Below are 26,478 nucleotides of genomic sequence, written 5' to 3' on the forward strand. Positions count from 1 at the left end.
ATTCCCTCTCTCCCCCCCCCCTCCCAAAGCGTGCCCCGGCAAATCGCTGCTTTAATCCCTAAGGGTTAATTTCAGGAACGTTCTGGCGATGTGCAGCAACTCGCGGCGCGATCGCCACGTTTCCCCGTGTCAATTCCAGAAATGAAACATAATAATAATAATAAAAATCCCCTATATCCATCTATTCGCTCCCCGCTTCCTCCAACGCCTGCCCGCAGCAGCATCCCCCCTCCCGTTCCCGCATCCCCGGGCACCTGCTGCTGCAACTCACCCGCCTCCCGCGCCCCCCCCCCCCCCCCCCCCCGCTGTCGCTCGCCCTCGTCCCCTCTCGCAGCCCCCGGCCCTGCCATGTCCAGCTCCGGGGGGAGCAGCTCGGGTGGGAGCTGGGCTCCGGGGTGTGTGTGTGTGGGGGGGGGGTAGCAGCGCTGAGGGGAGCAGCGCCGGGCGTTCCCCGCGTCACGGCCCCCGCCCCTCCGCGGCTGCGGAGCCCGCCCGGGCCGGGGGGACGCCTCGGAGCGGCAGCATCTCGGGCACCGCCTCGCCGCCCCCCCCGGCAGCAGCCCCGTTCCCCGGCCGCTGCCTCGGCGGCCCCGCGGGGGGCCGTGAGCCCCCCGAAGCCGGAGCCCCCCGGCCTCCATCGCCGCCTCCCCCCGGCAGGGAGGGGCGGGAGGCGGCGGCGCCTCTCTCCGCCCGTGGGGGGGTACCGGGGGGAGCGGCAGCCTGCGGCCCGGAGGGAGCTCCTGGAGGATGGGCGAGGAGGAGGAGGCGGCACACGCACGGCTGGGCCAGCGGAGGATGAATTAGGAGCCACAGGAGGCTGCCGCCGGCACCGAGGGGGGAAGACGAGAGGAAGGGGCTGGACTTGGAAGAGGAGGAGGAGGAGGAGGAGGAGGGTGCGCGGGGGGGGGGACGACTGAGTATCGCTAATAACAAGTTAAAGACTAATAACAATAATAACAGACCACCTCCAGGAAGATCCGCGGCGGAGGCTGAGCGGTCCCCGCGGAGGCCAGTGGGGTTGCAGCGCTGGGTAGCTTGGAGAGACGCTCCGAGGCATCAGTCTGTGGTGGTGGTGGTGGCTGATTTTTTTTTTTTTGGGGGGGTGGGGGGGGGGCCGTGTTTGCGGGAGAAGGAAGGGGTGGGAGTCGGAGGAGCGGACTACCTTTCCATTATTATTTTTAATTTGTTGATATTATTTTCGCCGTGCAAGGAGGACGCTCGGAATTCACCGGCCTGTCGGCTCTGAGAGGGACCCGGGGATTGTTGCGGTCGTTTTTCTTTATTATTTTTTTCCCTTTTTTTTTTTTTTTTTTTTTTTTTTCGGTCGGGTCGTTTGTTTTGATTTGGCTTTTTGTTGCCGTTATTCTCATTTTCCTTTTCCCGCTGAGCAGCGGCGGCGGCGGCAGCAATATGGCTGGTGATGGGTTTTTTGGGGGGCGCTGGCGGCGGGAGGAGCTCTCGGAAGCCCCTGCGCGCCCGGCTCGCTGTTAGCTATGGCAAATGGCAGCGGCGGCGGCTCCTACCCGAGCGGCGGCGGCGGCGGCCTTAGAATGAGTAACAATATCAACGCCAACAATCTCAACACAGACTCGTCCTCCTCCCCCGTCAATGTGCCCAAGATGGATGCGCTCATCATCCCGGTGACCATGGAGGTGCCCTGCGATAGCCGCGGACAGCGCATGTGGTGGGCTTTCCTCGCCTCATCCATGGTCACTTTCTTTGGGGGACTGTTTATCATCCTGCTGTGGAGGACCCTCAAGTACCTGTGGACTGTCTGCTGCCACTGCGGGGTCAAAAGCAAGGTAACTCCCCACTCCTTCCCTCCCCTTCCCTTCTTGCTGCTTTTGCTGGTCTGGTGCAGTGGTGGTAGTGAGGAGGGGGAGTAGGAGTCCAGCCTCGTATCCCAGGACACCTCAGCGAGGTGGCAGCGCAGGAGGTGCCACACGGCTGGTGTAGGCTGACAGCATGCTGCTCCAGTGGGGTCGCCTGGGGCAATGTGGGGAGCGTGGCTGGGGAGCAAGGCACTGGATGCAGCACAGACAGGTGCCCCTCAGCCTCTTCTGTGCCTTACAGCCCTCACAGGGGTGCACACAGGTCTTGGTCTGGTGGCAGTGAGGGTGCGCCTGGGACCAGCTCAACCACTTGGCGATGTGCGCGCTGGCACGTTGGAACAGTGTGGTTCAGAAGTTGGTGTGCACCCCCTAGGATCGCGTAGGGTGGGAACGCATTCGTGCCAAGCTAAACTCTTGGTTCTCCTACAGTGTGAGAAACTTGGGGAAGATTAAGAAGGGAAATTTCTCACTCAAGTAAATCTTGTCAAAGCTAGTTCCATTCCCTGAGAATCTCTTACATACCTTTCTCATGAATTAAGTGTTGATATCCAGAGGTGTACCATGAATTCCCAGGAAAGACATTAGGTCAGTATTCCTCTAATCCAATTGCAAAATTTTTGCGGCAACCTCTCAACTATTTCAATTTTTGCATGTTACCAGCTGGAAGAAATTGTGGTACATGAAATAAGGTTGCCTTTTGGTTTGAAGGAGGCACTTCAAGCCGAGGCTAAGAATCCTCTCAGGTCCAGACTTCCATTTTTGTTTAAGACAAATGGGATAGAAAGCGTTAAGACTCTGTATTTGTGAAAGTGGATTTTGACAGACCCCAAAATAGACTAGCAGCTGGAGTTTCTCCCCTTCCCTTTTCACAGTTTTTGGATTACAAATGGAATAATATCTGCTTCAGTTATTCCTGGCACACAGACACCCACAAAAACACACACACCTTTTAATATATGGTTGCTAGGTTGCTGGCTTGCTTTGACGTACAGTGAGCTGTCTTCCCCTTTCTCCTGTCCCCTCCCCCTAAACAGGCTTGATACGGCGCATAACCCAGCTTCGCAAGGATCTGACACTTAGGGAAACCAGAAACAGAGTTAGAGTGTGAGAAGTTACCGTACTTTGTTGGTGCGTTTGTGTTGAGCTAGGTGAGTGTCCAGCTAGGATTGCCTGAAAGAACCCCTCTGTTGCGGCTTAAAGTAGGGCACTGGCAAGGAACTTGGCCTATCTACGGAAGAAGAGGTTGTTAGAGATACAGTATAAAATACAAAGCTTTTAACTCAACCTTAAGCTGCAGGAAACCTTCTAGGCAGTATCACTTCTCTATAGACATTTTTAATTTTACTCAAAACGAAGCCTGAACTTTTTCAGATGCATTAGCCAGGTATGATGACAAAGCTCAAATGAATTTGTAATAATAAATGTCTTGTAAAATACCAGTTCCTACAACTGTAAAAGACTTTTTTTTTTTTTTTTTTTTGAGAATGGAGGAGTAGTTAAGACTCATCCTCTGTATATTACTATCCTTCATGTATATTTAGCATTTTCCTCACTGCATGATGGGACAAATCTGCAAGGGCTGTAAGGGATCTTGAAGAAAAAGAAAATCCTACAGGTTATCACCTACTGCTTCTTTCATTGAGCTAACTAGAAGTTAGGGCTGAGAGGCTTCTGCGCAGACTTCCTTTGCATAGCGTCTTGGTGAGTCTAAGTGGTGTGATAGCTGTTGAGACATGGTTAAAGAGATCATTTCTCTCTTAACCAATACAGAAAAACATATCTGAATTGTCCTTAAAGTTTCATAGGCTAAATGTATCCATTAGCTAAATAACAGATACTGCCAGCAGGTTCCAGCTCTTCCAGTCTGAATGATTTGACAGACGGCAGCTATGTGGGGTAGCAAGATTGGAGCTGATTCCATGCTCGAGACTTGAAGTAGCTAAATTCGTGAGTATCACGCCCTGGGGCAGGCGGATAGAGGGCTCTGCAGGTAGGGGGAGATAGACGTCTCTTTCTAGAGAGTGTCTGTTACACTTCTAAGGGTTTTCAAGCCTCTGTTGAATAAGAACTTTCAAGGGCTGATCCTACATTCCGTCCATGCTAAAATGGGGAATTGGAGGGAATTCTGTGTGTGTAAGGAGCCATGAGTTAGTGCAGAACACTTTCAAAATTATTTAGGGTATGAAGGCTAACTGAAGGAAAAACTAGAAATTCCTTACACCTGGCTGTTACCAAACACCCACTTTGTGCTGCATGGTAACTTGGGCAAGGATGCCCAGGTGAGAAATGCAAATGCACACTTATACTCCGTTGACTATATTGGACCTGCTAGCAAAAGCAGTTTTATGAGAAGTAGCTCCTCCTGCTGTGGAACTGAAGAATTTTTCTTCACGTTAGGACCTTTCCTTACCTGTGCTGCTTCTTCTGCTACTCTGTGGGTTGTAGCAAAGCTGGGGTGTCCACCATCCTCTCATCAAAAGAGTGGTCCCAGCAAGTGAGCTAAGAGAAGTCTTTTTCATATATCTTTTCTTTGGCTTCTTGCTGGATAGCTCATGTATATTAAAAGGAAGAGGGCACAGAGTTACTATCCTAACACCTATATCCATATATGTTATTGCAAGGAACTGCAAAAATTTCATTTCCTTCTTGCTATACTCTAGTCTCCACATTGCATTTCTCAGTTTTAGCAATCATGGCCAACTTTATTTAGTGGATGTAAGCCTTTTTAGTGGCTGCATAGAAGAATTTAGAATATTTTTTCCTCCTTAACTCACTGAATTTCAGGTTGGAATTCAAAAACGTGGCATAAATTGTTTAACACTTTGTTGTATGAAATTTTAGTAGTGTTGCTTTTTTTTTGGAGATAAAGCCAAGATACAGTAGGTTGAGAATACTAAAACTTCTGGTAATAGAATTCCATTAATAAAAATAAGCACTGTGCCTTGAAATTCCATTCCAATTTATATCGCTATATACTAACAGAACATTAATATTAATCATATAGTACCAATGATGGCTGAAGTTACAGAATTTTTATGCTCCATGCTTCCTTTGTGAGATTACATTTGTTAAAATATGCTGAAAAGAAAAATGTAAATCTTGACCTATGTTATCAGTGTTTCATGTAATGTGAGTCATTACAGTTGAAGCCCTTCTTTTACTTTACTTAATGTGGTTTATAATTTTAAATGTAATTCTTGCAAAAATAACTACAGTGATTTTGTGGAGATTTAACAAAAGATTTTTTTTTTCCTGTCAGTGTTTACATCTGCATTTTAAGAAACACTTAGATTTTGTTAAAGAACTTGTCTTCTGCTTGCTTTGTCCTTGTCCCTTGACCAACTCATTCCTGTTTGTATATTAAAAGTAGAACACGAGATTCAAATTCAATGGGCTTCATTCTGAGCAACTTAATTAGTTGTTCTTTTTTTTTTTTTTTCTGGAAATAAAGTAATAATAAAAAAGCACAATAAAGTCTGCAGTTACACACAGTAGCTAAATAGTTATTGTACAATCTGTATTTCTTCTGATGTTATAGATCTGCTTCTGCATTTTTTGTGCTTCTGAAGGGCATTTTAATTTTCATAAACCTTAATGATGCTGTATATTGGCTTTGAACAATCTCTTAAACAAGAAGGTGCAGTGAAATGAGAAACAATAAGTTTGGGGCAGGAGAGCTCCTGAAGCTGAGGAGCTGAAGTCCAGCATAATGTGCACACTGTACCTGTCTGAAGACTGCCACACTGGACCCTATACCACTGCTCCTGGTCTCCCCAAGGTGGTACCTGTGTGCCCCTTACGTGTTCAAGGCAGGTGCTAGTCTAGGTGCTGTCTGCATCACTATGCCTGTCAACATCACTATGTTGGCATGATTTTAGTGTTGAAGAGCTTTTTCTCCACATAATCCAGGACTCATCTGTATATCAAATGAAGTCCCTTGGTTATAGATGGCAGTTACTGGCCTGAAATGACAAGCCACAATAGTATTCTTTGATATTAGTCTATGTATTTGGGAAGTTTAATAAACTACACGGTGCTAGATTGGGTCAGTAGAAACTGACCAGCATTGCTGTTTGTTGTCAATAGAAAAATTGAAGTTTTACTGGAAGAGCAATGTTTGCAGAAGACCTCTTTGGTAAGCTGAGCGTTTTCACCCAGGCTTGGGGAAGTTTGTAAATGGAAAAAATTCTGATTTCCCTAAAAGAATAAGTGTTTCGGCCACACTGTCTCTTTGATAGCTAGGTTTGTTGGTTCCGTAACAGTACTGAAGTAAATCTCCTCTCCAAATAAAAATAAAGAAACAATCTAAAAACAAGGCAGGCACCATATACTCAGAAAAGTAGGAGAGTACATTAGAAGGTGCTTGTGTGGGGATAGTGCTGGAAATACCTTCACGTAAATCTGTGTTTGGAAGCCTCACCTCGACTCTCTCGAAGATGGACTGAACAGAAGTGCATGAACAACTGGGAGGCTCAAGAGATTATCAGTGGGCTGCTAAGCATTTCACTCTTCAGTCACATGCTCAATCTGGCTCGAGAAATGGGAACATTACTATCTTATGGCTATCAGGTGGTCTGTGTGTAAGCGCCCTGTGAGCGTCCCACCGGACAGGTTGCCAGTTGAGACACGAGCACATTCGAGAGGTCAAGGACTGGGAGAAGAGGGGCTTGCAGCTCTTTGCAGATGGTGTTCCTACAAGTGAACGAGACAGCGATATGAAGAGGGGTGTGCGGCTGTTTGCCACACTGCTGGTCTCCTGTGAAATAGAAGGCTCCAGCTCTCTGGAGCTCGTAATGGATTTCACATTTTATAAAGACATGATAAAATTGGTTATGTATGCAGGAAAGAAAATGTATGGACAAGGATTTAATCTGTAAACCTAACAATCTTGACAGAAATGTTATTTTGATGCAGTGTAATACTTATTCTCAAGGCTTTGCAACGCATACATTTAAGGAGAAAAATCTGTGCTCAGAAAGAATTTGCAACTCTCACACATTTGTGAGTCTGTAGATGGTGGTTGGAAACCATTAGATTTTACATTTTTTTCCAGTTTAGCACAACAGAAGAAATGTCTGTAATAGGGAACAAAAAGCTTTTTAGTAACAATGATCTATGTACACAGTTTTGATGCTGTGGGATTTCTGGTACAGAATGAGGGCAGTTTACAGCCGTGGATACAGAAACACTGAAAATTTAGAGAACACTGGTCCTAAGTATAATCTCTGTAGGGACAAGATCTAACGATTATAATTAGAAAAGCAGTGATGTTCCATGTCTGTCCTGTACTGTTGCAAGAAGGTGGATTGCGAATCTTAGTCATTGAGTGTCCTTCCTGAGACAGATCTCAAGCAGCAGCAGTAATCTCTAGTCAGCAGGCAAAATGAAGAACAATGGTCACTGTTCCCCCCAGAGGGATTTGCAGAGATTGGCTCTGCTATTCTGTGGAATCTAGCTCACATTGATGAAAGTTTATGTGAATTTCAGGGTTGGCTGGTAATAATTCCTCTGCAAGATGAGGCTCTCATTCAGAAGCAGTGATGCATTCTAGCGTTAAAGGAAGGACAGAAGTTCCAGAGAAGTTAGTCAGATGGAAGAATAAAATTTGGAAGATGGGGTATTCGCTGGGTTCTATTAAGTACTTTATAGTAACCCTGCATATAATTATATATTTCACATATATGAAGATTATCAAATTGTCAGTGGGAAGTCTAAGAAGGACTGTGAATACAACTCAGGTGGAATTTTTCTAAGGGAAAGATTGCTGGAAAATTGCATGTGTGGATGTTAATAGTCAAAAAATATTTTTCTCTCCCACATAATTTCAGAGATAAAAATAAATGCACTACAACTGAAAAAGCTATCTCAATATGCTTTGTTTCTGTCCTGGATTCAGATGCTGCTACACGGTTGAGTGCTTATGGTGTAACTCTTGCGCCTGTACTGTGACAGGACAGTGCCAAACCCTATGAGATCATAAGGCTAGAGCAGAGTTTATACCAACTTTATGCAGGGCTAAGTACACCTTCCAGATTCAACCTCATGGTCTGTAAACGCAAGTACTCCTTGTGGCACATAGGTCTTCTTGGGCAACAAAAGAAGGTGGCAATGCAGTAGGAGTTGCTGTTAGCACTTTTGCCAATAATATAGCTGCATGAATAAATGAAAAAAGAAAGATACCTGTCTTCCATGCCTGTCAGAGATGCATTGGTCAGGAAAGGCCCATTTTGAATGCTGATGGTATTAATAGCCTGAGAATACATCAGGCTTGCATCTGTGAAAGGAACACTTTATTCCCATATATAGTATGCGTGGTTCTGTTTAAATGAATGTGCTGTCACTGACATGTGTTGAGTTCAGTTTGCTTTGAGATGATATATTGCATATATTTGTCAGCTTCAGAGCTACAGAAACTGAGAGCATTATCCAAAGCCTCTTGAAATAGAGGGAGACAATCCTAATAACTTCAGTGGTTTTGGACTCGGGCCTAGATGTTCACAGTGTTCTAGATGAATCTGATATATTTTTTTTTTTTTCCAAACGATTCTTATGTTAACATTTTAAGCTTTTAAAAGCTTTTTTCTTTTATTGTAGAGACATATATTTACTTGGCTTGTGGCCATTATGTCTGGGATTTCCACATTAGAAACAATATTTAAAAATCACACAAGGTATGTTTCCATTCCAGTTAAGACTTGCACCTCCTTCCAGCCCCCCTGCTCTTGGAAATCAAAATTTGTATGCTTGAACTGTTGGCAATATCTCTTCATGGCATCTCTCCTGCAAGTTGATGTGCAAGGACAAGCATTGGGTATTTTTTAGGGACACAGTAAGTGCCCACTTGATGGAACTGGCAAAGGTCCCTTGCCCTGTGGCTCACCTGCAGGACAGAGATGCATTTGCAGTCCTGGAAATCCCTTTGCATGCCCTTATCACCACCTAATTTACATAGAAGCATAGATATCAGAACTGCTAACATAAAGTGGATAACAAAAGACAAGTCTCATTACCTAGCCGAAAGGCTGTTGAGACATGCTGTACCATAATAAACAATTGTAACATAACAAAACAACTGGGCTAGAATTTGAGAGGCTTGTCACAATAACTATTAGATGCAGCTTTTCTGTGCTGCACTTTTAATTACTTTTTATATACCTAATAATACAGTTACAATACAGATTTGTTCCCCTTTGTCCAAGCAAATGCTAACTAAATATTTGTCATTTTCTTTTTGATATCTTTCATCAATTTCACGATATCTTTTAGTTTCTTATGTAATGTGTTATCTCTTACTTGTTAAACTAAAAAGGTGACTCACTCTAAATGTGCTATTAATAATGAGAGCAACTGTAGCAGTATTGATGCTGGATTTATTTTCTACTTTAAGATTGGGAGAAACATTATAGATATGTCTTCAAAAAAAAAACAATTTGCAAATGATGGCCTTTATATTACAAAAATAAAGTGAATAATCATGTTGTATTTGATTATTTGTTTTAGCATCTTTATTTTCTTTTCTTTTTCTCCATATTATGAACTCTATTAAACTCATTTTAGTAGAGATTATACACTGGTATTCTGCTGTGCAGATTATTTGAAACAGGTTCCTAGCTTCTTTGACCTGTAACAACAGTCATAGTTAGTGTAGAGTATTTCAGGAGCTTTCAAATATCCTGGCAAATCCTTTGACCAGCAGTGACTGGCTGTCAGTTTTTTGATGGTGAGTTTGCCAGTCAACAGGTCAATGTTGTGTCATGTTTTTACATTTTCTAGGTTACCCTACTATAAATAGTGTTATATGAGGAAGCTGATATACTCTTTGTGGCTTTTAAGAACTGAAGAAAAAACAAACAAACAAACAACAGCAACAACAACAAACACAAAAACACTTTCCTTTTGCCATTTTCTTTTTATCACTTGGAATCAAAGCACAGTCTAGTTAGAAGAAAACTGCACGGTCTGTCTATGTGTGGTGCTAATGTTTCTCTGCACAAAGCAATTTTTTAATGCTCTGGTTATACACATCAGATAAATTGGTTGTACTACGTGGGAAGTTTTTACCAGCTTCTTGCGTTAGTTGTCTTCTGTTCCAGGTGCATTTATATTGAAGGCTTCTGATTCCATCAGCATCAGAAACAGTGAACAGCTGCTTCTATGTTCACATTATCTTCATATCATTTCAGGCTTTCAGCAATAATGTATACTTTGGGTCCTTTACCACAGTTTTATTTTTCTGCTGTCTGCAGGGTACGGTTATCGTCTATGTTTTTTTTTTTTTTTTTTTTTTTTTACAGAGATATGGATTATATGCTTAGGATTTTTTTTCCCTTTGGTTTAAGGCCATACAACATTTGATTTAAATGCTCCTTTTCATCCTCTGACACCTTCTTACACGTATAAGTTTTAATGTTGTCTTTTCATGAGTAATAAAAGCAGAATTCAAATTCCCTATCTGTTTTTCCTTAAAAAAATACCCCCCCCCTTTTTTCCTATTCACAAAAAATCATTTTACTTGCATCCTTGGAATGTGTCATAAGTATATAACAAAGTTTTTGTTTACTGAAAGTGTCAAATGCCATCCAAAGTGTTCAGATTTGACTCTGCCTGAATGATTTAAATGATAAATTTTTCATATTAACATAAGGATATGTATTGTAGGAAAACCTTTACATATTTGAGTTGAATGATAAGATGCGATTCTAGGAGTGGAAGAAAAAAACATGTTGTTGTTTTGAGATCAAATCTTTTGATTTTCAATTGATGGCATTATGTTTGTTATTAAATTATGAATATTTTTTAAAGAAAACTCATACAGCAGCTATTCAGGTCAGCATGTGGAACATGAGTCAACACTTGCACAAAACACTTTATTACACACCAAAATTTATTTTATTTTTAAGGTCTGAATAAAAATTTTGATTTCAGAGGTTCTTTTATCATAGAATCATAGAATCATAGAATATCCTGAGTTGGAAGGGACCCTTAAGGATCATCAAGTCCAACTCTTGACACTGCACAGGTCTACCCAAAAGTTCAGACCATGTGCCTAAGTTCACAGTCCAATCTCTTCTTAAATTCAGACAGGCCTCTTATGTAAGAGGCTGATACACACCACTTAAACAAAAATACTTATTTCAAGCCAATTGCTTTTTTAAGAAATAACTTCACTAAAAATAGGTAAGAAGCAAATTTTTCATGCTCCCATATTAAAATTATGGGGAGTACTCAGAACAGGTTATTGTTTCTATGGCTACAGTGATTTTAATAAGACTGCACATAAACTTTACTGTACATGCAAAAGTACAGTCTGGGCTGGTGTTCATCAGGTGAGAAACGCTAATGGTTGGGTGAATAGATCTTAGTCCTAGTCCTGTGCCATCTGCATACAAAAGTAACGTGTCCTTACAACTGACTAGAAAGTTTATTCAGAAACCTTCCTTTTTTGTTAAGGAGTGGTTGAATGAGAGGATGTGTATTCATACTTTGTAGACATGTAAAATACTTAAACCTCTAGGGTGAAATGTTTACTTACTTTTCAAGCAACAAAATAAATTCAGTATTTTATGAGCTTCTGTGTTTGTTTTAAGTACATGGAAAAATAGAACTATAGGTTTTGAAATAGGTAGTATTTCAGTATAGAACAGCCCAAAGATACTTTGGCTTGCATTGCATACAGCAAAGAAAGAAAGCTTTTGGGTTACTAATTATCAAAATCCTTCACTAGTGATCAGATAGAGCATTGCTGTGTCCTGTCAACAGGTGGGCCAGATTATACTCTGTGTGGATTTGGGCTGGGTGGTGGGCTGGGTGGCAGGCTGGGTGGGGGGGGTGGAGGGGGGGGGGAGGGGAGGGGAGGGGGGGGGAGGGGGGAGGGGAGGGAGGGGGGAGGGGAGGGGGGGGGGGGGGGGGGAGGGGGAGGTAAAGTGTGAAGTGGCTGGTCAGCATTTATATTTCACTTGTGCAGTCCTGAGATGGTGGGAGGGGGTGAATTTGGTTTAGAGTATGATTGATTAATTCTGTGAAGGTGTTTAAGCCATGTGATGTTATGTTTACATCAACTTTATGGCTTCATATGAAGTTAAAGTGATGTAGGCCATGCATCATCTATTCTAATGTCTGTTTAAACAAAGTTAGATCATTTACTACTTTAAAAAAAAATCCTGCAGAGGAAGTTAAGTGTTTTCTGGCTGCAGTGCTTTTGATTATAAAACTTGCTTTATCATCCTGAGGTCATGGTTTGACACTGCTAATAAGTCCAAACTGTAAAGTGTGGAAGAAGACTCTGCAAGGTAGCAGACCTGTGTTGAGGACAGGCTGTGACTGCCAACCAACAATAGCTCCCGATCCTTAACTGCATTTTTAGGTGCATTTGCTGAGCAGAAGGGATCTCATGGGTGAAATTCAAATACCAAAAAGTTTTAAAAGTGAGTTGGATTTCACTATTAGACATCACTGCAATAGACATTCTACTCTATTATATATAGAAGTATTAATTTAATTATGTCCTTCTGGTGAACGTAGCTTTGTTCATTTCAATGTTTTAGCCAGATAAGGAATGCACTTTTAAAAGTAAATTCCAGTTTTTCTAGAGCTGGTAAGAGGATTGCCTTCAGGTGAAACTATGTAGGGAGATGAGCTCCAGCATACCTAGTACACTCACTGCACCTGCTAACAAGTATTCAGTCCCCAGAACTAGCCTTGAGGGTATGAATACTGAAGCACAGATAGCGTGAAGCTCTTATGTTCTTTTAATATACCTTTTTTTGCAAATGTGCAGTTAATCTGTTTAGACAATGCTTTTAGGAGAAAAAAAACAAAACAAAAAAATAAAACAAAACAAAACACCACGTTAGTATTTTTGGCATGCTTCTGGCTTTATTTTCCTTTCTTTTTGATGTGGGATTTTTGTTTTTAAATCACTATAATATATGTACGGTTTCCTACAATTGCTCTTCCAAAGATCTCTTTTTATTCTGCTGTGCTGTAATGTTAATTTTGGAGTTCAGTTTTTTTCATGGGTTTCTTTCTGTGCCTTGGCTATTGTGACCCTGGCAGGCTACTGCAGATGGGAGAATGAACCAACAGGTTGGTGAAGATGATGGTAAGACCTATGACTTTGGATGACCTGATATTGCCTTAAAGTATCACAGGTGCTGGGCTGTGACAGAACTACTGGTCCATCTCAGTGTAAATATTCTAAAATAATCTTTTATTTATTGATTTTCTGAGGATTCTGAAGGGTGTATGAAGTTGGTATGGATGAAGATATTTTATATCCTGACTGAGGAGAAATTGAGTTGTTTTGGGACAGACTGTTTTTAAACAGGTGTTGCATGTTTAACCTAGAGAAAAAAAAAAAAGCATTATGGACTGAGATAACAGGTGATAGAACTTAGTGTCCAAGCTGTTTTCAGAGGGCTTTTCATGTCACTGTAAACTTGAGCTCTGGGGTTTTTACTTCTAAAAACTTTTAAAGGAAGTGGAGAGAAAGGTCATGACAGTTTCAATTAAAGGTAAAAGTTCTAAAAAAAAAAAAAAAAAAACTCTGGAAATGTAAACTGAATTGTAAAGGTTCCCCTGTGTGTATTTGTATTTCGTCAGGTCTGTTAAAATGTCGTTTTGTAAACAAGTAGAGGCATCATTTAAAGTGTGGGATTTTTACCAAGCTATTGTTCAACTCCTTAAGAAACAATGTTGAATCTGCATCTGTCTTTTTAAATTGATGAACTTAACTGTGATAAGTAAATGGAAATCTGCTCTGTGATGGCAATTCATCCAAAAATTGTTTGTCTTAATATTATAGCAGTGCTTTAATCATTAATATCAGTTAAAGTAGAGGGTTCTTCATTTCCATAGTTACATTTGTATTGGTTCTTTGGTGTCTGTTTTCATTCGGTCAGGTTATTTTGGTATATTTGGGCTCATTTCTAATAGTTTAAAAAAACACTGAAGTCAACTTAAATTTTAGTTCCTTTTTATATTAAAATAATTAAAATTCATGTTTTAATTCAGTACAGGTTCTTCTGTAGGCAATGCTTCATTCATGTTAAGTATTTGAAAGATCATTCAGTTGTTCAGAATTTAATTATAAGTTATTTTTATTTGTCTTCTTGCATCAGGTTTTTGATTAGTTCACATAGCCTTGAATCTGTAACCCATAAGCATATCACTAGAAGGTGAAAACCTGAAGTTCTTATATGATTCTGTGACATTAAGAGCAAAAAATTAATGTAAATGTTTTAACATAGTAGGGATGTACCATGCCCATTATGCAGACAGACTTTGGAGAGGTAGCAGCACTGTTTGTAAGTCAGTCTGTGTTTCTTATTGATATATTTGAAGCAAAACTCATTCCTGTGCTGTGTTGGCTTTTCTACACCATTTAACCTCCTTTTATAGGTCTGAAAGGCTTGTGGTATTTTTATAGTATTTTCTGCGAGTGGGAAAATTAATTGTTAGGGTTCCGGGATAGCGGTTTAAAATGTACCACTTGATACAAGGAGCATAGTATATTTCAAATTCAACCTAGCAATTTGAAAAGTCCATCTGAAACATCAAAATACCCAAGGGAGAATCTGAACGTTACTTCTGAAAAATATTGTAGTTCTGCAGGTGTAGTTACTATCCTATTGCTGGTTTTAACAAAGGGGCAATTCTCTGCATCGTGCATTCTCTGTGTAGATAATGAGAGATACAGGAGAGGTGGGGGGTTGTGAAGTACTGGTTTGCCCAAGTCCATGTAAAGCAACCTAGTAATCAAGATAAGATGACTTCATTAGTATCCACTTGCTCTACTTGTCTGAGTTGCAAAGGAAACACAGCTTGCAAGTCCCTTACAGCATTTCCTATTTTTTAAGGAACTGCAGGTGGTTAAAACTTTCAGAAAGAGATAGTGAAAGAATTAAAAAGTCTTTATTTTGGATGAAATGAAAATTTAATTGTAATGTGTTGCAGGATTTGGTTGAAAGAATTGACAAGTAACATGATAGAGGGAATGAAGACTGCCAAGAAGGGAATCTGTGTAGTTTGGTATGCAGTGTGTATGGCTTTCACTTTGTGTATAGACAGTGATGAATATGCTTGCTCCACTGCCATAATAAAATGGCTTTTGAGCCATTTGCACTGACTAAAGAATAATGTTACTCTTAGACTCTAGGAAGGTTCCCAGTTAAGCATATGCTTGTTGATTGGACTATTTTTAGCTGCTTTGAACCACACGTTCTCCTCAGATATTTATTTGTGAATGCTGTATTCTGTTCTTAAAAGGAAAATAGCTGCCTAGATTTTTTATTTTTTTTGTATCCAAGAAAGGAAATAACCAGGACTCTTGTCAGTGCTTTACTTCTTTGGAATCCCAGGAGACAGGGCAAATGAATTAAATTTAAAATGGACCCATCTGGTAGTGCTAGCAGTGCCAGGGGAGAAGAACAGGTGAAAGAATCTGAGCCAGAATAAACATACAATGTGTTATATAACCTGTAATGTAATTTGTGGCACATCACAAATGAAGACTGATCTTTGTGTTAGGTTACTTACTGTTTGTTTAGAGCATGTTTTATAAGTCAAAGGGTTCATGTAATACTGTGTGGGAAACTCTTTTTTTCTGCTGTATTGCTAATAAGGTAGATTTTTTTTTGTGATTATTAAGTCACACGTATTTAATCTATTTCATAAATGATATAGAATTCCCTGTATGGATTGGTTTGAAAATAAATGTATTGAATTGTTTTGAAATGAAAATGAAACTAGGTTACTATTTCAGAGTAATAGTGAAACTGTTTAACACTTGAAAAGCTATTATCCAACATGAAAATTGTCACAAGTATACAGCTAACTCAATTTCACTCTGAAATTTATATTTTTCTAAGAATGTCTATGCAGACATTCTTGTTGCCCAAATTACCTTGTTCTTGAAGTTCTCTGCAGTTCATTGCAACACTGGGAATAGGAATGAAAAAATGACTGTAAAAATTGAATTGTATTACCTGATTTGGAAGGCATGCAAAAGGTAAACAGCATAAATACTGGGAAGAAGTGAATTAGATTAGAAAAGAAAAGTCAATGAAGAGGTTCAAGATTGTGTTTGTAGTTTGGCAGGGTTCATTAATATACGTTGCACTTGGCATATATGGCACAAGTTAGGCAGGATTTCTATGTCATTGACTGTGTTACGGAGTGTATGTTTGATAATGCAGTTTTTGGGGACAAGTTTCATGAGGGCAGAGCAGGTGTTAGGCCTTTTGGCATGAGTTGAAAAGAAATGGGGGAAGTAGGGCATAGAGCTCTTGTGAACTCTAGGAGCTGAGTGAGTACACTTTATCTGGCTTATGGAAATCTCATTAGCTGCCTTTAAGTCAAATTTCATCCTCACCCACCAATTATTTTTCTGCCTACTGTGTAAGTTTCACCTTTTTGGGGAAAGAAAAGAACAAAGCGCGCACACAATTATGATAGTATTTCCTACAAAGAATAGAAGGAATTTCTTGTTTGTCTTTCCGAGTTTCCAATTGACATGTGAAAGATTCTAGGTTGCTTGGCAGAAAATTGGGTGTTTTCCCATAGTGGAGAGCACTAAAATTCACTTTTAATAAATAATAATATGCCAAAATTTGTATGTTTACAAAACTATCAGTTGAACAGGGTTTTATATACCCAGCAAAGGGAAAAGGTGGTGATACTAAGTCTTTTTTCATTTCTGACAGCAAGTAAATATTTGACTTTTTAAAAATATTTCATACTATGAGGCTAAGAATTGACACAAACTAAGCTTTCTTCAGATTCTTCTTTAAATAATTGTCTTAACAAGTTTTTATAATTGCAAGGAGCTCTTTCCAAGGTAGAAGCAAATCTGTCAATTTGTGAAAATCTATGCAATCCATCAGTTGGGTTATCTGCCTAGCTGTGTTCTATGAATGTTTCCATTCCTAGGATATAGTTATAAAATTCTGTCTATATATAATATACAAAAATATGCATTTTATGACTAAATCTTTTATTAACAACTACATCAAAGTTAGGTGTTTTCATGTTGTGTTGTTTTATAAGAATAAATGAGCTTTATGCTTGTTTTCATGTCTGCAGTAGGTTGTGGAAAGCACACAAGAATATGCAATTTGTGTTTCTCTTTTTGTGGATATAATTCCAACAACCCCCTTGAAATCAATTGGACAATAAGGAAGGATTTAGCTAAACAATTATAAAAGCTGTGGTCAACCATTTGATGTGTTGTGTTGGTTTTTAATAATTCTTCAGTTTTCATACCCTTGTTGATTTGTTAAGAACTTTTTTTTTTTTTTTTGAAATTGGTATTATAGCAGAAACACAGAAATATGCTGTAAGAGGCAAACCTGCAGAATGATGAGCCCATTGGGAAATTTTAATGCAGCTTTTCAAGACTGGAATGAAAGTAAGAAGTTGCAAGATGAGAGCGATATACGTTGCAGACACAGCTGATCTGTGAAAAGAAAGTGTTGAATGTTAACTTTTTTTTTTTTTTCAAGTTGTTGGTGCATTCATACATTTCATTCCCACACTCTTTTGGTGTCTGTATAGTTCACTTAACTCTTCAGCACACTGTTTTTGGATTTAGCTCTCTAATGTGTTTTTTTTTTTTTTCATACTATCTGAAGTTTCTTCTCTTAACATCGATTGAGGTATGCATGGCAATAAATTACATAGAGGCTATTGCTCCATGTTTGGAAATTGTTTTCTTTTTTCCAGAGGTGAACATCAGAACATGGAGACCCATTGCCTCTGGAGTATACTTTATATTTCCTGGTTTGTGGCAGGATTTTGGCAAGACTGATTACGAGAAGTCAGGGAGGTTTTAGTGATCTTTATATATGTTTACATGAGAAATAGGTTGATATCTCAGACTATTCCCTGTTGCAAAGAGAGGCCTGAAATAGTTATTTTCAATATATATGGGAGGGTAATGCTTCCTATGGAGGGTGATGCTTCCTATTCACCCACCCTCATATATTTACTTCTTCTTAAGCATCAAGAGTACTCCACTGGTCATCTTAGGCTGAGTTGAATTAGGCTGGAAATGTATTTAGGTCAGGAAGGATTGGAGCTGATTGATCAGTACAACAGTGATATGCAGTATCTTGCAGTTTAAAAGTGCTCTGAAATCTTGGGCTTCCAAACGTGCTGAAATTCTGCAGTCTGACTTCAATTTAACCTGTGAATGCTCAGTATTGGAGATGAATAGCACCTTAAGTCATTTTTTATTTATCTAGATTACTTTCTTATTACTTTGGTGCTGTACAATGCAATCCTTGTGTTCTGTTTGGAAGATAAACTCTTGCTACAGAACATGTTAGGAAGTAAACATTAATCTTGTAGATGCTTAAAATATAGCTTGGTCACCAGATAATGGATAAAACAGAAGCCTTCTACTTTATCCTTTCCTGACTAGATGTTAAAGAAAAAAAAAAAAAAAGGCTAACAAGATTACTATAGTTGTATATACTGATAGTTGCAGCAGAGAGAAAAAAAAGTTTGCTCTCTTAGAGTAGTTAGAGGTGGAATTTCATTTTAGAAGCTATCAAGAATAGTTTTTGGCCATTTCAAATAAAACAGCAATTTAAGGAAATTCTTAAAACTTCTAGATGTGGTTGCATGGCAGACAAGTAGTGTACTATGTTATCACAGCCCCTAATCATACTTCACAAGCAAGTGCTGTATAAGTATTTGTTGGAAACTGTAAAATTTCCCTCTGAATTTTTAGAAAAAACAGTACTTGCATAGAGGCCTCTGAAAAATTAACTTTTTACAGCATTACCTAGAGTGACTTATTGTCTTAATGCTTTTGAGGTCTCAGGATCTTCGTGTGTGTGGCATTTATGCAAATGCAGTTGGCAAACATGCAACTGAAACCATTCAGAAGACTAGATGAGTGCAGATTTAGTCTTTCTTTTCTACTGTGTTTTTATTCTTCATCTAAATTATAGTGCACTGAGAGATGCCTTAAAAGAAGTTGTGCTATATTACTTCATGACTTCCTAGCAGCTTTATTTTTCCATTTTATTGGCTAAACAGTTGTTATTTTTTTTCCTCTTTTGTCGAAGCCATTTTCCAGTGAAATAGTTCTGACATCACAGACGATCCCCACTGTTTGTTCAGCCAAATGTCACTTAGCTTACCCACCCTTATCCTGTCTTCACCTCCTGCCTGTGCTCCATTTCTTCTGTTAAGAGCCATTCTGTGGCTTGGTACAAATACCTGGTTCTACTATGTCATTTTTGGATTACTTTGAGTATCACATAGATCTGTTATTTTCTTCAAGAAATACATTACAATGTACTACTTAATGCCAGCACAAGACTGAGTGCTAGTCCATCTGTGGTTTTTCTAATGATATCATGACCCTGGGGGTGACTAGTTTGTGTTAATGCATGCATAGGAATTAGAATCAGATGGTGTGTCACTGTGATACTATAGTGTATGGTTATGGAGATCTTGTCTAGTCTTGGGTGCATTTTCCCTGTCAGCCTGTATATTACTTTGCCAAAAGAGTTATCAAGTATTTTTTTTTTTATAATTTGCCTCAGTTATGCCTCCTGACACGTTAGTGTGAAGTCTTACTATGATACTAATGTAAAATAAGTCTTCTGATTACAAGACGTTACATGACGGTTCTCAATCTGAAGTTCAGCTCTGTGTCACTTTCAGTCAGAGCATTCTGTCAGTGGCTGTCTTTGTTGGGCTGGCTGACTGGAGGTCTTTCCTGGGAGGTGGAGGTTAACAGAGATGACACAATCCCTGAACTGAAGTAACATGGTGTGTTCAAAAATGTTATCCCATCCTGTTTTTTAATGCATATAGCAAGTAGTCTTAGTGGAATCCAACTTGAACTTAAATTGCTTTGATCTTGTTGGAGCTGAAACACTTGTTCCATAATGTTCTGAGAACTCTCTGTTTGTATTGAAGTTGCTGGCAGTTGAGGTTCTTAAATCAGTATGAAATTCTTAACTGCATAATTTATTACTGTTATGGATAGAAATGGGCCAGTGCCAAAGGCTGATATCCAAATACAGGGATTTGGAATCCACTCCAAGAATTCAACCTAAACTCAGAAAATCCTGGGCCAGGACTGGTGGCTTTCTAGTACGAATACTCCAGGTCCAAAGCTGTTTATCATGAAAGTGAAATTCCAGCATTTGAAAAGGTCAGCTGTTTAATTCTTTTAGTATTGAAAATGTGGTGATAACAGTTCTAAGGGGGTTATTGAGTTTGAAAACATGAGAATGTGAGTGTCTTTGTGATTTCCTGAGTAGACTGCTTCCAGAGATGAAATCTCTTTAAATAGAGACTCTCAGACTAACTGAAATTTGCCACCGAGATGAATAATTAAAGAAGAAAAACAGAAGTACTAAAGCCTTACAGACACTGGTTTTCTATAGCACCTGAAATACTGTGACTTGGTGTTTTATTTTCAGCAGTGAAGATCCCAGAGTGTAATAGAGAGTTGTATGATGTGGGGAATCTTTTTATTTTTGAGAATTCATATTGAGATCTGATAATTTCATATTTTTCTTTATTTTCCTTAGAAGAACACTTAGTGAAACAAAAAGATGTCTCCCGTAAGTTTAGGAGAAGTGTCTAAAATTTTGTTTCTGTAGCTATAGTTGTTTGTTTGGGAGAGTCCCTATTAAGAAATACGTTAAGGAATTCCAACATCATTAAGATATAAAAATATAGACGCAAGACACGCAAATTGAATGCAACAGCAGTCGCTGAAATTTCAGTGTATTAGTTAGGTATAAGAAGCTAGTAAAACAGCTGGGCAACAGTAGATCTCCAGAAAAATATGTGTATAGGTGTGAAAATCATCAGTCAAGTGGAGTGTAGCAGCTGTGTAAGAGCACATGGAAGCACTCCAGGAAAGAAAGAGGAGTGAAGAATATTATAGTCAACATGAATTTGACTTTAGGTATGTGTAGGTATTTACTCAAAATGAATTCTCCCAAGAAGCTTCAAATTATAATAAACATGAATGTACATATATACACTGAAAGTTGTGAATGAACTTAGGAAACAAGCCAATTCTGGATTTTGATGGAAAGCTGAGCTTAAGAGTAAAAAGATTAGTTTTCTGACCATGTAAGAGCCTCCAAAACATTTTTGCTTCTGCACCCCTATATGTTTTGTGGTCCATGTGCCGTATACTCTAACCCTTCAGCTTCTGTGGAGGCTTCCTTTGTCTACATGATGTGAGTAAGATCACATTTCCTCTTTCCTGTTCCTGGATCTGTTTTTCTGATTGCGTGTATTATGCTACTTTATTCAAGAGAAGAGAATAACATAAAATCTGCCTACAGAAAAATGAGTGCCAGGAAGTTAGGTTATGCTTTAAGAGAGTATAAAATCACCCAGGCAAAGAATGTGCATATTGCAGAAAATGGAGGATACAGCAGTTGTGTGGGAGGGTCGAGAATGCTCTAGCCTTGTAAAGGGAAGGCAGTGTACTGAATGGGCACAGCGAATGGCCTAAAAACATTCTCAGGCTTCAGTAAACCCAGCAGTAGTAGAAATTATATTGCAGTCATCAGCCTTATTAATAGAAAGAAAAACTGCACTATACAAAGGAATTTAGCAGCTCTTGGTCTTGCTACTGGTGCAAGGAGCAGATAAAAAACTGAGTAGAATGGGAGTGAAGAATGGCTACTATGAACCTTTGTGGTGTGGAATGGTAAATGAGTTTCGTCTTAAAAGATGAAGAGAAGGGAAAGGACAACCATGCCCCTAAAAATAATTTAAAAAAATAAAATAAAAAAACACAACCCAAAAACTAAACCCACCAACACACACCAAAAAAAAACCACCACTAAACAACAGTGGGTACCACATCATTCAGGATGACGAATTGCAATGATGGGTGGGAGACTTGGATAGCCTGCAGTAAACTACTCTACTCTACAAAATCTCGTTTTTACATTTGCTTGGCAAGTGTCCACTGGTCTCTTTTGATCCAATATAAATAGGAAAAGATTGAGGTACGTCATTACTGGTCTCAGTTTATCATCCAAACACTTCTTTCACTGACTTCAGTGGGAATTTTGTATTCTATCCAAAGTCAAAATATTTCTCCCTGGTGTTAGAAAAACAGTTCCTTAAATAGATTGCCAGTTTTGTTTCTTTAGATCATTTGAAGACTAGTGGACTGCTGTGCAATTTCCACTTTTTAAGACAGGCCTGGGATACTAAACGAAACATCACATATGGTAAAATGAGGATAATTCATATTCACCAAAGGAATAAGAAATTTACTTTTTATAAATGGAAGGTGCAGTTATGTAGTCATTGTACATCTCCTGGAAATGCAGCTTTTTAAATGACACCTTTATAACCCTTGAGATTCTCCTCGTACTGCTGCCTTCCCTTTATTTATTTTTTTAATGAAAGAGCTATGTAAATATGAATGACATATGCCAATTCCAAAGCTCAGGCATGAAGAAAATTGCTTCATGGTGTTCAAGATTTAGAAATTAGGACTGTAGTAGTGTGATGTCATGGAATGAAGAGAAACCTGTTTGATGCCAAGGTACACTGATGCTCTTATTTGCTGGTACCTCAGCATTATGAGGTGACTGGAGTTTTAATTGAAGCAGATAAATGTGCCACAGCTGTGATCCCATGCTGAACTACAAGCATCAGTGTCTTTTTCCTCCACTAATCATAAATGTCAATACCTTATTTGCTTTTAATTTGAAGCAATGTAATTAGGAAGCCAGGTATGCCTATTGATTCAACAATCACATTTTATGGCAATTGGTAAATTGGAGAGTTATGTAATAGTCTTTACAGTATGGTATTTACATCTATTTCTGTGGATCTAATGCCAGTGCAGCTTAGACAAAGTAAGTGGAATGACTGAAAATATCGAATAAAGCCCTGACCCCCTACTTAGGTGCATGGTTCAAATCTTTAAAGCATTGTGGGCTAAGAGATGAAAGGTAAATTATATATATATATGTATATATATATGTATTTCTGGTGATGTAGAGAAATCTTAAGTAAAAAAAAGTGTCTGTTCAAAAACCTGCCTTGTGGAGTACTATTGCATGGAAATTCCTGGGTCACAATGTAGAGGCAAATGCTGCCTTTGTAGAAAATACATAGTGAGATTTACACCTCAGTATTCCTAAGCATTTTGTCTAAGTCAATAACAGAAATGGTCCCAAGTGCTTTTATGGCTCTGAGCATTGAAACTGAAGCTTCAATTGTGGATCTGCAAGTATTCTGAACCTCTAGAAACTGGCTCTTCAGCACAGTGCTAGAATGGCTGATGAATATCTCTTCTTCTACTTCCCATGGTGATGGTAGCATCTGCTGTTCTGCAGCAGAGACAGAGATAAAATATTGATGCTTTTAACACTTGTAGCATGGCAAATTCTTTGCATGTACAGAAGTATGAACACATGAAACTGTTTATCTTTCTGGTGTACGTTTGCAAATGAACAGATTATTCAGCACTGGGTCTGTAAAACTGGACTGTAAAACTGGAGTTTCATTTTTTATGAATTATTAATTTCTGGGATATTAGCAGCCTTGGAATTTATAGTTATCTATAATAGTTCATTCATTGTGTCATGCAGAAATCATACCAAGCGTGAAACAGAATTAAGTTGTGGCATTCATGGTGTCTTCTGTTTCTGCCTAGAAACCATGAATGGGCTTTTCAGCTTCAGTCAGGCTGAGATGAGGCTGCAATGGAAAACTCAAACTGCTTAAGTGAGAGAGAGAAAATGTAGTCGTAATTGGAGGTGTTAGGACCATATGACTGAATCGGATCAAATTGAGAACTTGTCATGAGACACATAGCTGCTTTTTTCCCTTCTCCTCTGACTTAATGAGAGAACGAGAAGTGAATTTTTATAAGCGAAGCTATGAGACCACACACAATTATACTGAGAAAACAAGAAGTCTGAGGTCTGAGTACCCAGACTGATCTTTAATTGGTTCAAAACAAAATTACCGCAAATATTTATCTGGTTCAAGAAAGTAAGCACATTTTGACCACGTTCTGCTGGTGACCAACATTCGATGTTGCAGGAAATTTCCACTCCTGCAGGAGTATCCTAGCAATAAAGGAAGCCCAGAGGCACAGGTAGGATGTTCTGGTCGTCTCCACCCCTCTGTAAATATGGTGTGTTGGGCAACATGTTCTGCTGTGGCTGTGCCCAGCCCAGGGAGCTGTTCTGTAATGCTGCCCTGTGACAGCTGGCACTGCCTAAATGAAGCTTGCTGTTTACCAGAACAGTTACATGTGATTCAACATGGAGGAAAGGCAAATAATTCAGACCCATATTTTGGTTATGCTCCACTGCAAGATGTTAGTTCAAGGCCTGAGAACTGCAGTTTTTTTTTTTTTTTTTTTTCCTCTCCTCAGTAGTGTCTTTGAAGTTGGGGATCTCTTTATAAACTGTCCAATATATATTCACTTTGGAAAAATATTTACCCTGTAAGGGCATGTATCAGTGACACACATACTTTTCTTGTCATAGTCTACCTACTGGTTTATGGCTAACTTTACTTTGAAATCCTAATGTTTTAACCTGGGTAAGTGCAGTGTCCATACTGAAGACTTTCAGGGTACTGATTCAGGTATAATGCATAAATCCTGCATAATTGAGTTTATTGTGTACTAAGATGTCAGAGAATCCAAATCCTAACTGGAAAAATCTTATCTAATTGGGTCCATAATACATATTCTGAGATGATATTCAAAGATTTTATGGTTTAGAGATCCCATTTTTATTTTTTTATTTTTAGTGGAATCTCAACAGTAATTCTGACATAGCAAGCATAATCTTTCTGAAGCAAGATCACAAAGAAAATGCGGTCTGTGGAGTCTTATCTTAGTAACATTATTCAGTATTACTTTTTGTATTTGTAAAAAGCATCTTAATCATTATTTTTACCAGCTTTATGTGGCAAGTTACTTGTTTGAGAGATAAATGTCCAGTGAATTAAATGTGGTGTTATTTCTGATATTTACATTTTTATGATGCCAGAAACCCACGCTTATGGCTTCCATGCAGGAACCTGGGAGGGCGTTTCTTAGCTTTGAACCACATGCATGTTCTGCACTTCCCTTAGCTAGTAATAAGGATGAAGTGCAGTGGGTGAACATGAAGACGGGTAGTGAAAAGCTGGCTTGCTTGCAATTGCCAGTTTGATATAATGACTTAAGCTGTGAGTTGTTTGTGTCAATGCCAATGTGAAAGGCTTGCAGCATACAGGCTCACAGGAGTACCTCTGCTTCCCGATCTTCTATGATCTTCTAGGTAGATAAATGGTATATGAATGCTAAACTTCTGTACTTTGTTTTGAATTTCAAGTATGAGTTGTTTAGAGTGAAATGAGAACTTTATAACTCTGCTTTACAAATTCAGTTGGATATATTTTTCCAGTCCTTAAAAGCTCCTCAGTGTTTAGTGCATTAGCCAGAACTGACCCACTATCAAGAGCAATCTTGTATTTGAACATGCACAAAGCCACAACAGCACACCTTGAATGCGTAATTGACTGTGTTGCATAACCATCATTCTTCCTAAGTCCTTCATGGACTTATCTTCCTTCCATTAAAATTATATATAATATATATACATGTGTGTATATATATAGTGTTACTTGAGTAAATCAAAAGTGCATTTTTAGGGGAAAGTTTTAAGTTAATCAAAACTACGCAGGTCCAAGTACAACAGGTGGGCAAGCTTAGGATTGCAGTGTGTCTCTCTGATGACTGTAATATCATCATATATAATCTATTACTATGCTATCTTTTACAATCAGTGCTTATAAGCACAGACTCAATCTAAAAAACAGGTACAACAAAAAATTTGAAATATTCTCAAGAATTAATTATATATATAATTCTGTGGGTAAACTCAGGAAGTACAGATATTTGTGTTTTTGAGGAGAATTCTTAGTGTTTTTACTGTGCTTATAGTTTTGTTGGATGCATGTACAAGATCTACATTTTGAAGGCACCAAAGCATATAGGACCACCTTGAGAACTTAGAATGAAGTTCTGGTTTGTTGGAGTCTTATTTAAAGGGAAAATAAATCCTGACTTCTGCTTTTCGTTTGATTTCTTATTGCCCTGCTCCTGAGACAGCTGTTTAAACTGTGAGATAACACTGAGTCAGATTTGCACTGACTGGTTTGTCGATACAATTTCACATTCACTTTGCAGAAGTGTCAGCTAATACAGAATGGCATTTCCTGTTGGAGTGATCAGAAGAATGGCAGAATGCAGGATTTACAGAGCTGCCTAATGAATATTCTAAAACACTTTGAGATATCTTACAGTGTGGCTATGAAATTGCCTATTTACTTTTATTCAGTTGTGAAGAAACAAATTTAACTGCCTACAAAGCAGGCTAAATAATACTACAAGTTGAATTTACATGTTAGATTAGTACAGTGTGTTACTGTATTGGAGCCTGTGCTTAAAGGGATGGAGTAATTGTTGTGTACTTGAAGGTTGCCATCTTCTCTGTCCTTTCCCTTCATTACTGTTTTATACTCTAAAATCCTTTTCATTTTATCCTTCCAGCTTTTGAAATCCTTTAATTTCTTCGGTTGCTAATTGCAAAATTAAGGACAGATAATACTACTAGGGAGGGGGTATATC

The 26,478-nt window shown here is 39.0% G+C and overlaps 1 protein-coding gene across 30 annotated transcripts in view; it reads left to right on the top strand.

Moving 5' to 3' along the window:
* Positions 1–709: 709 nt before the first annotated feature.
* KCNMA1 (potassium calcium-activated channel subfamily M alpha 1) overlaps positions 710–26,478 on the top strand; it is a 470,776-nt gene continuing 445,007 nt past the window's right edge. For 27 of the 30 annotated variants that reach the window (XM_032191466.1, XM_032191467.1, XM_032191479.1 and 24 more), the window contains exon 1: positions 1,356–1,802. In XM_032191466.1, coding sequence (XP_032047357.1) covers positions 1,494–1,802 — 309 coding nt within the window. In that variant the 5' untranslated portion in view covers positions 1,356–1,493. Of the gene's footprint in view, positions 894–913; positions 1,070–1,355; positions 1,803–26,478 lie in introns of those variants that run through there. The other 3 variants (XM_032191476.1, XM_032191474.1, XM_032191475.1) reach the window with 3 other exon arrangements.

Source organism: Aythya fuligula, chromosome 7 (genome assembly GCF_009819795.1).
Source record: "Aythya fuligula isolate bAytFul2 chromosome 7, bAytFul2.pri, whole genome shotgun sequence".
Classification (NCBI taxonomy): domain Eukaryota; kingdom Metazoa; phylum Chordata; class Aves; order Anseriformes; family Anatidae; genus Aythya; species Aythya fuligula.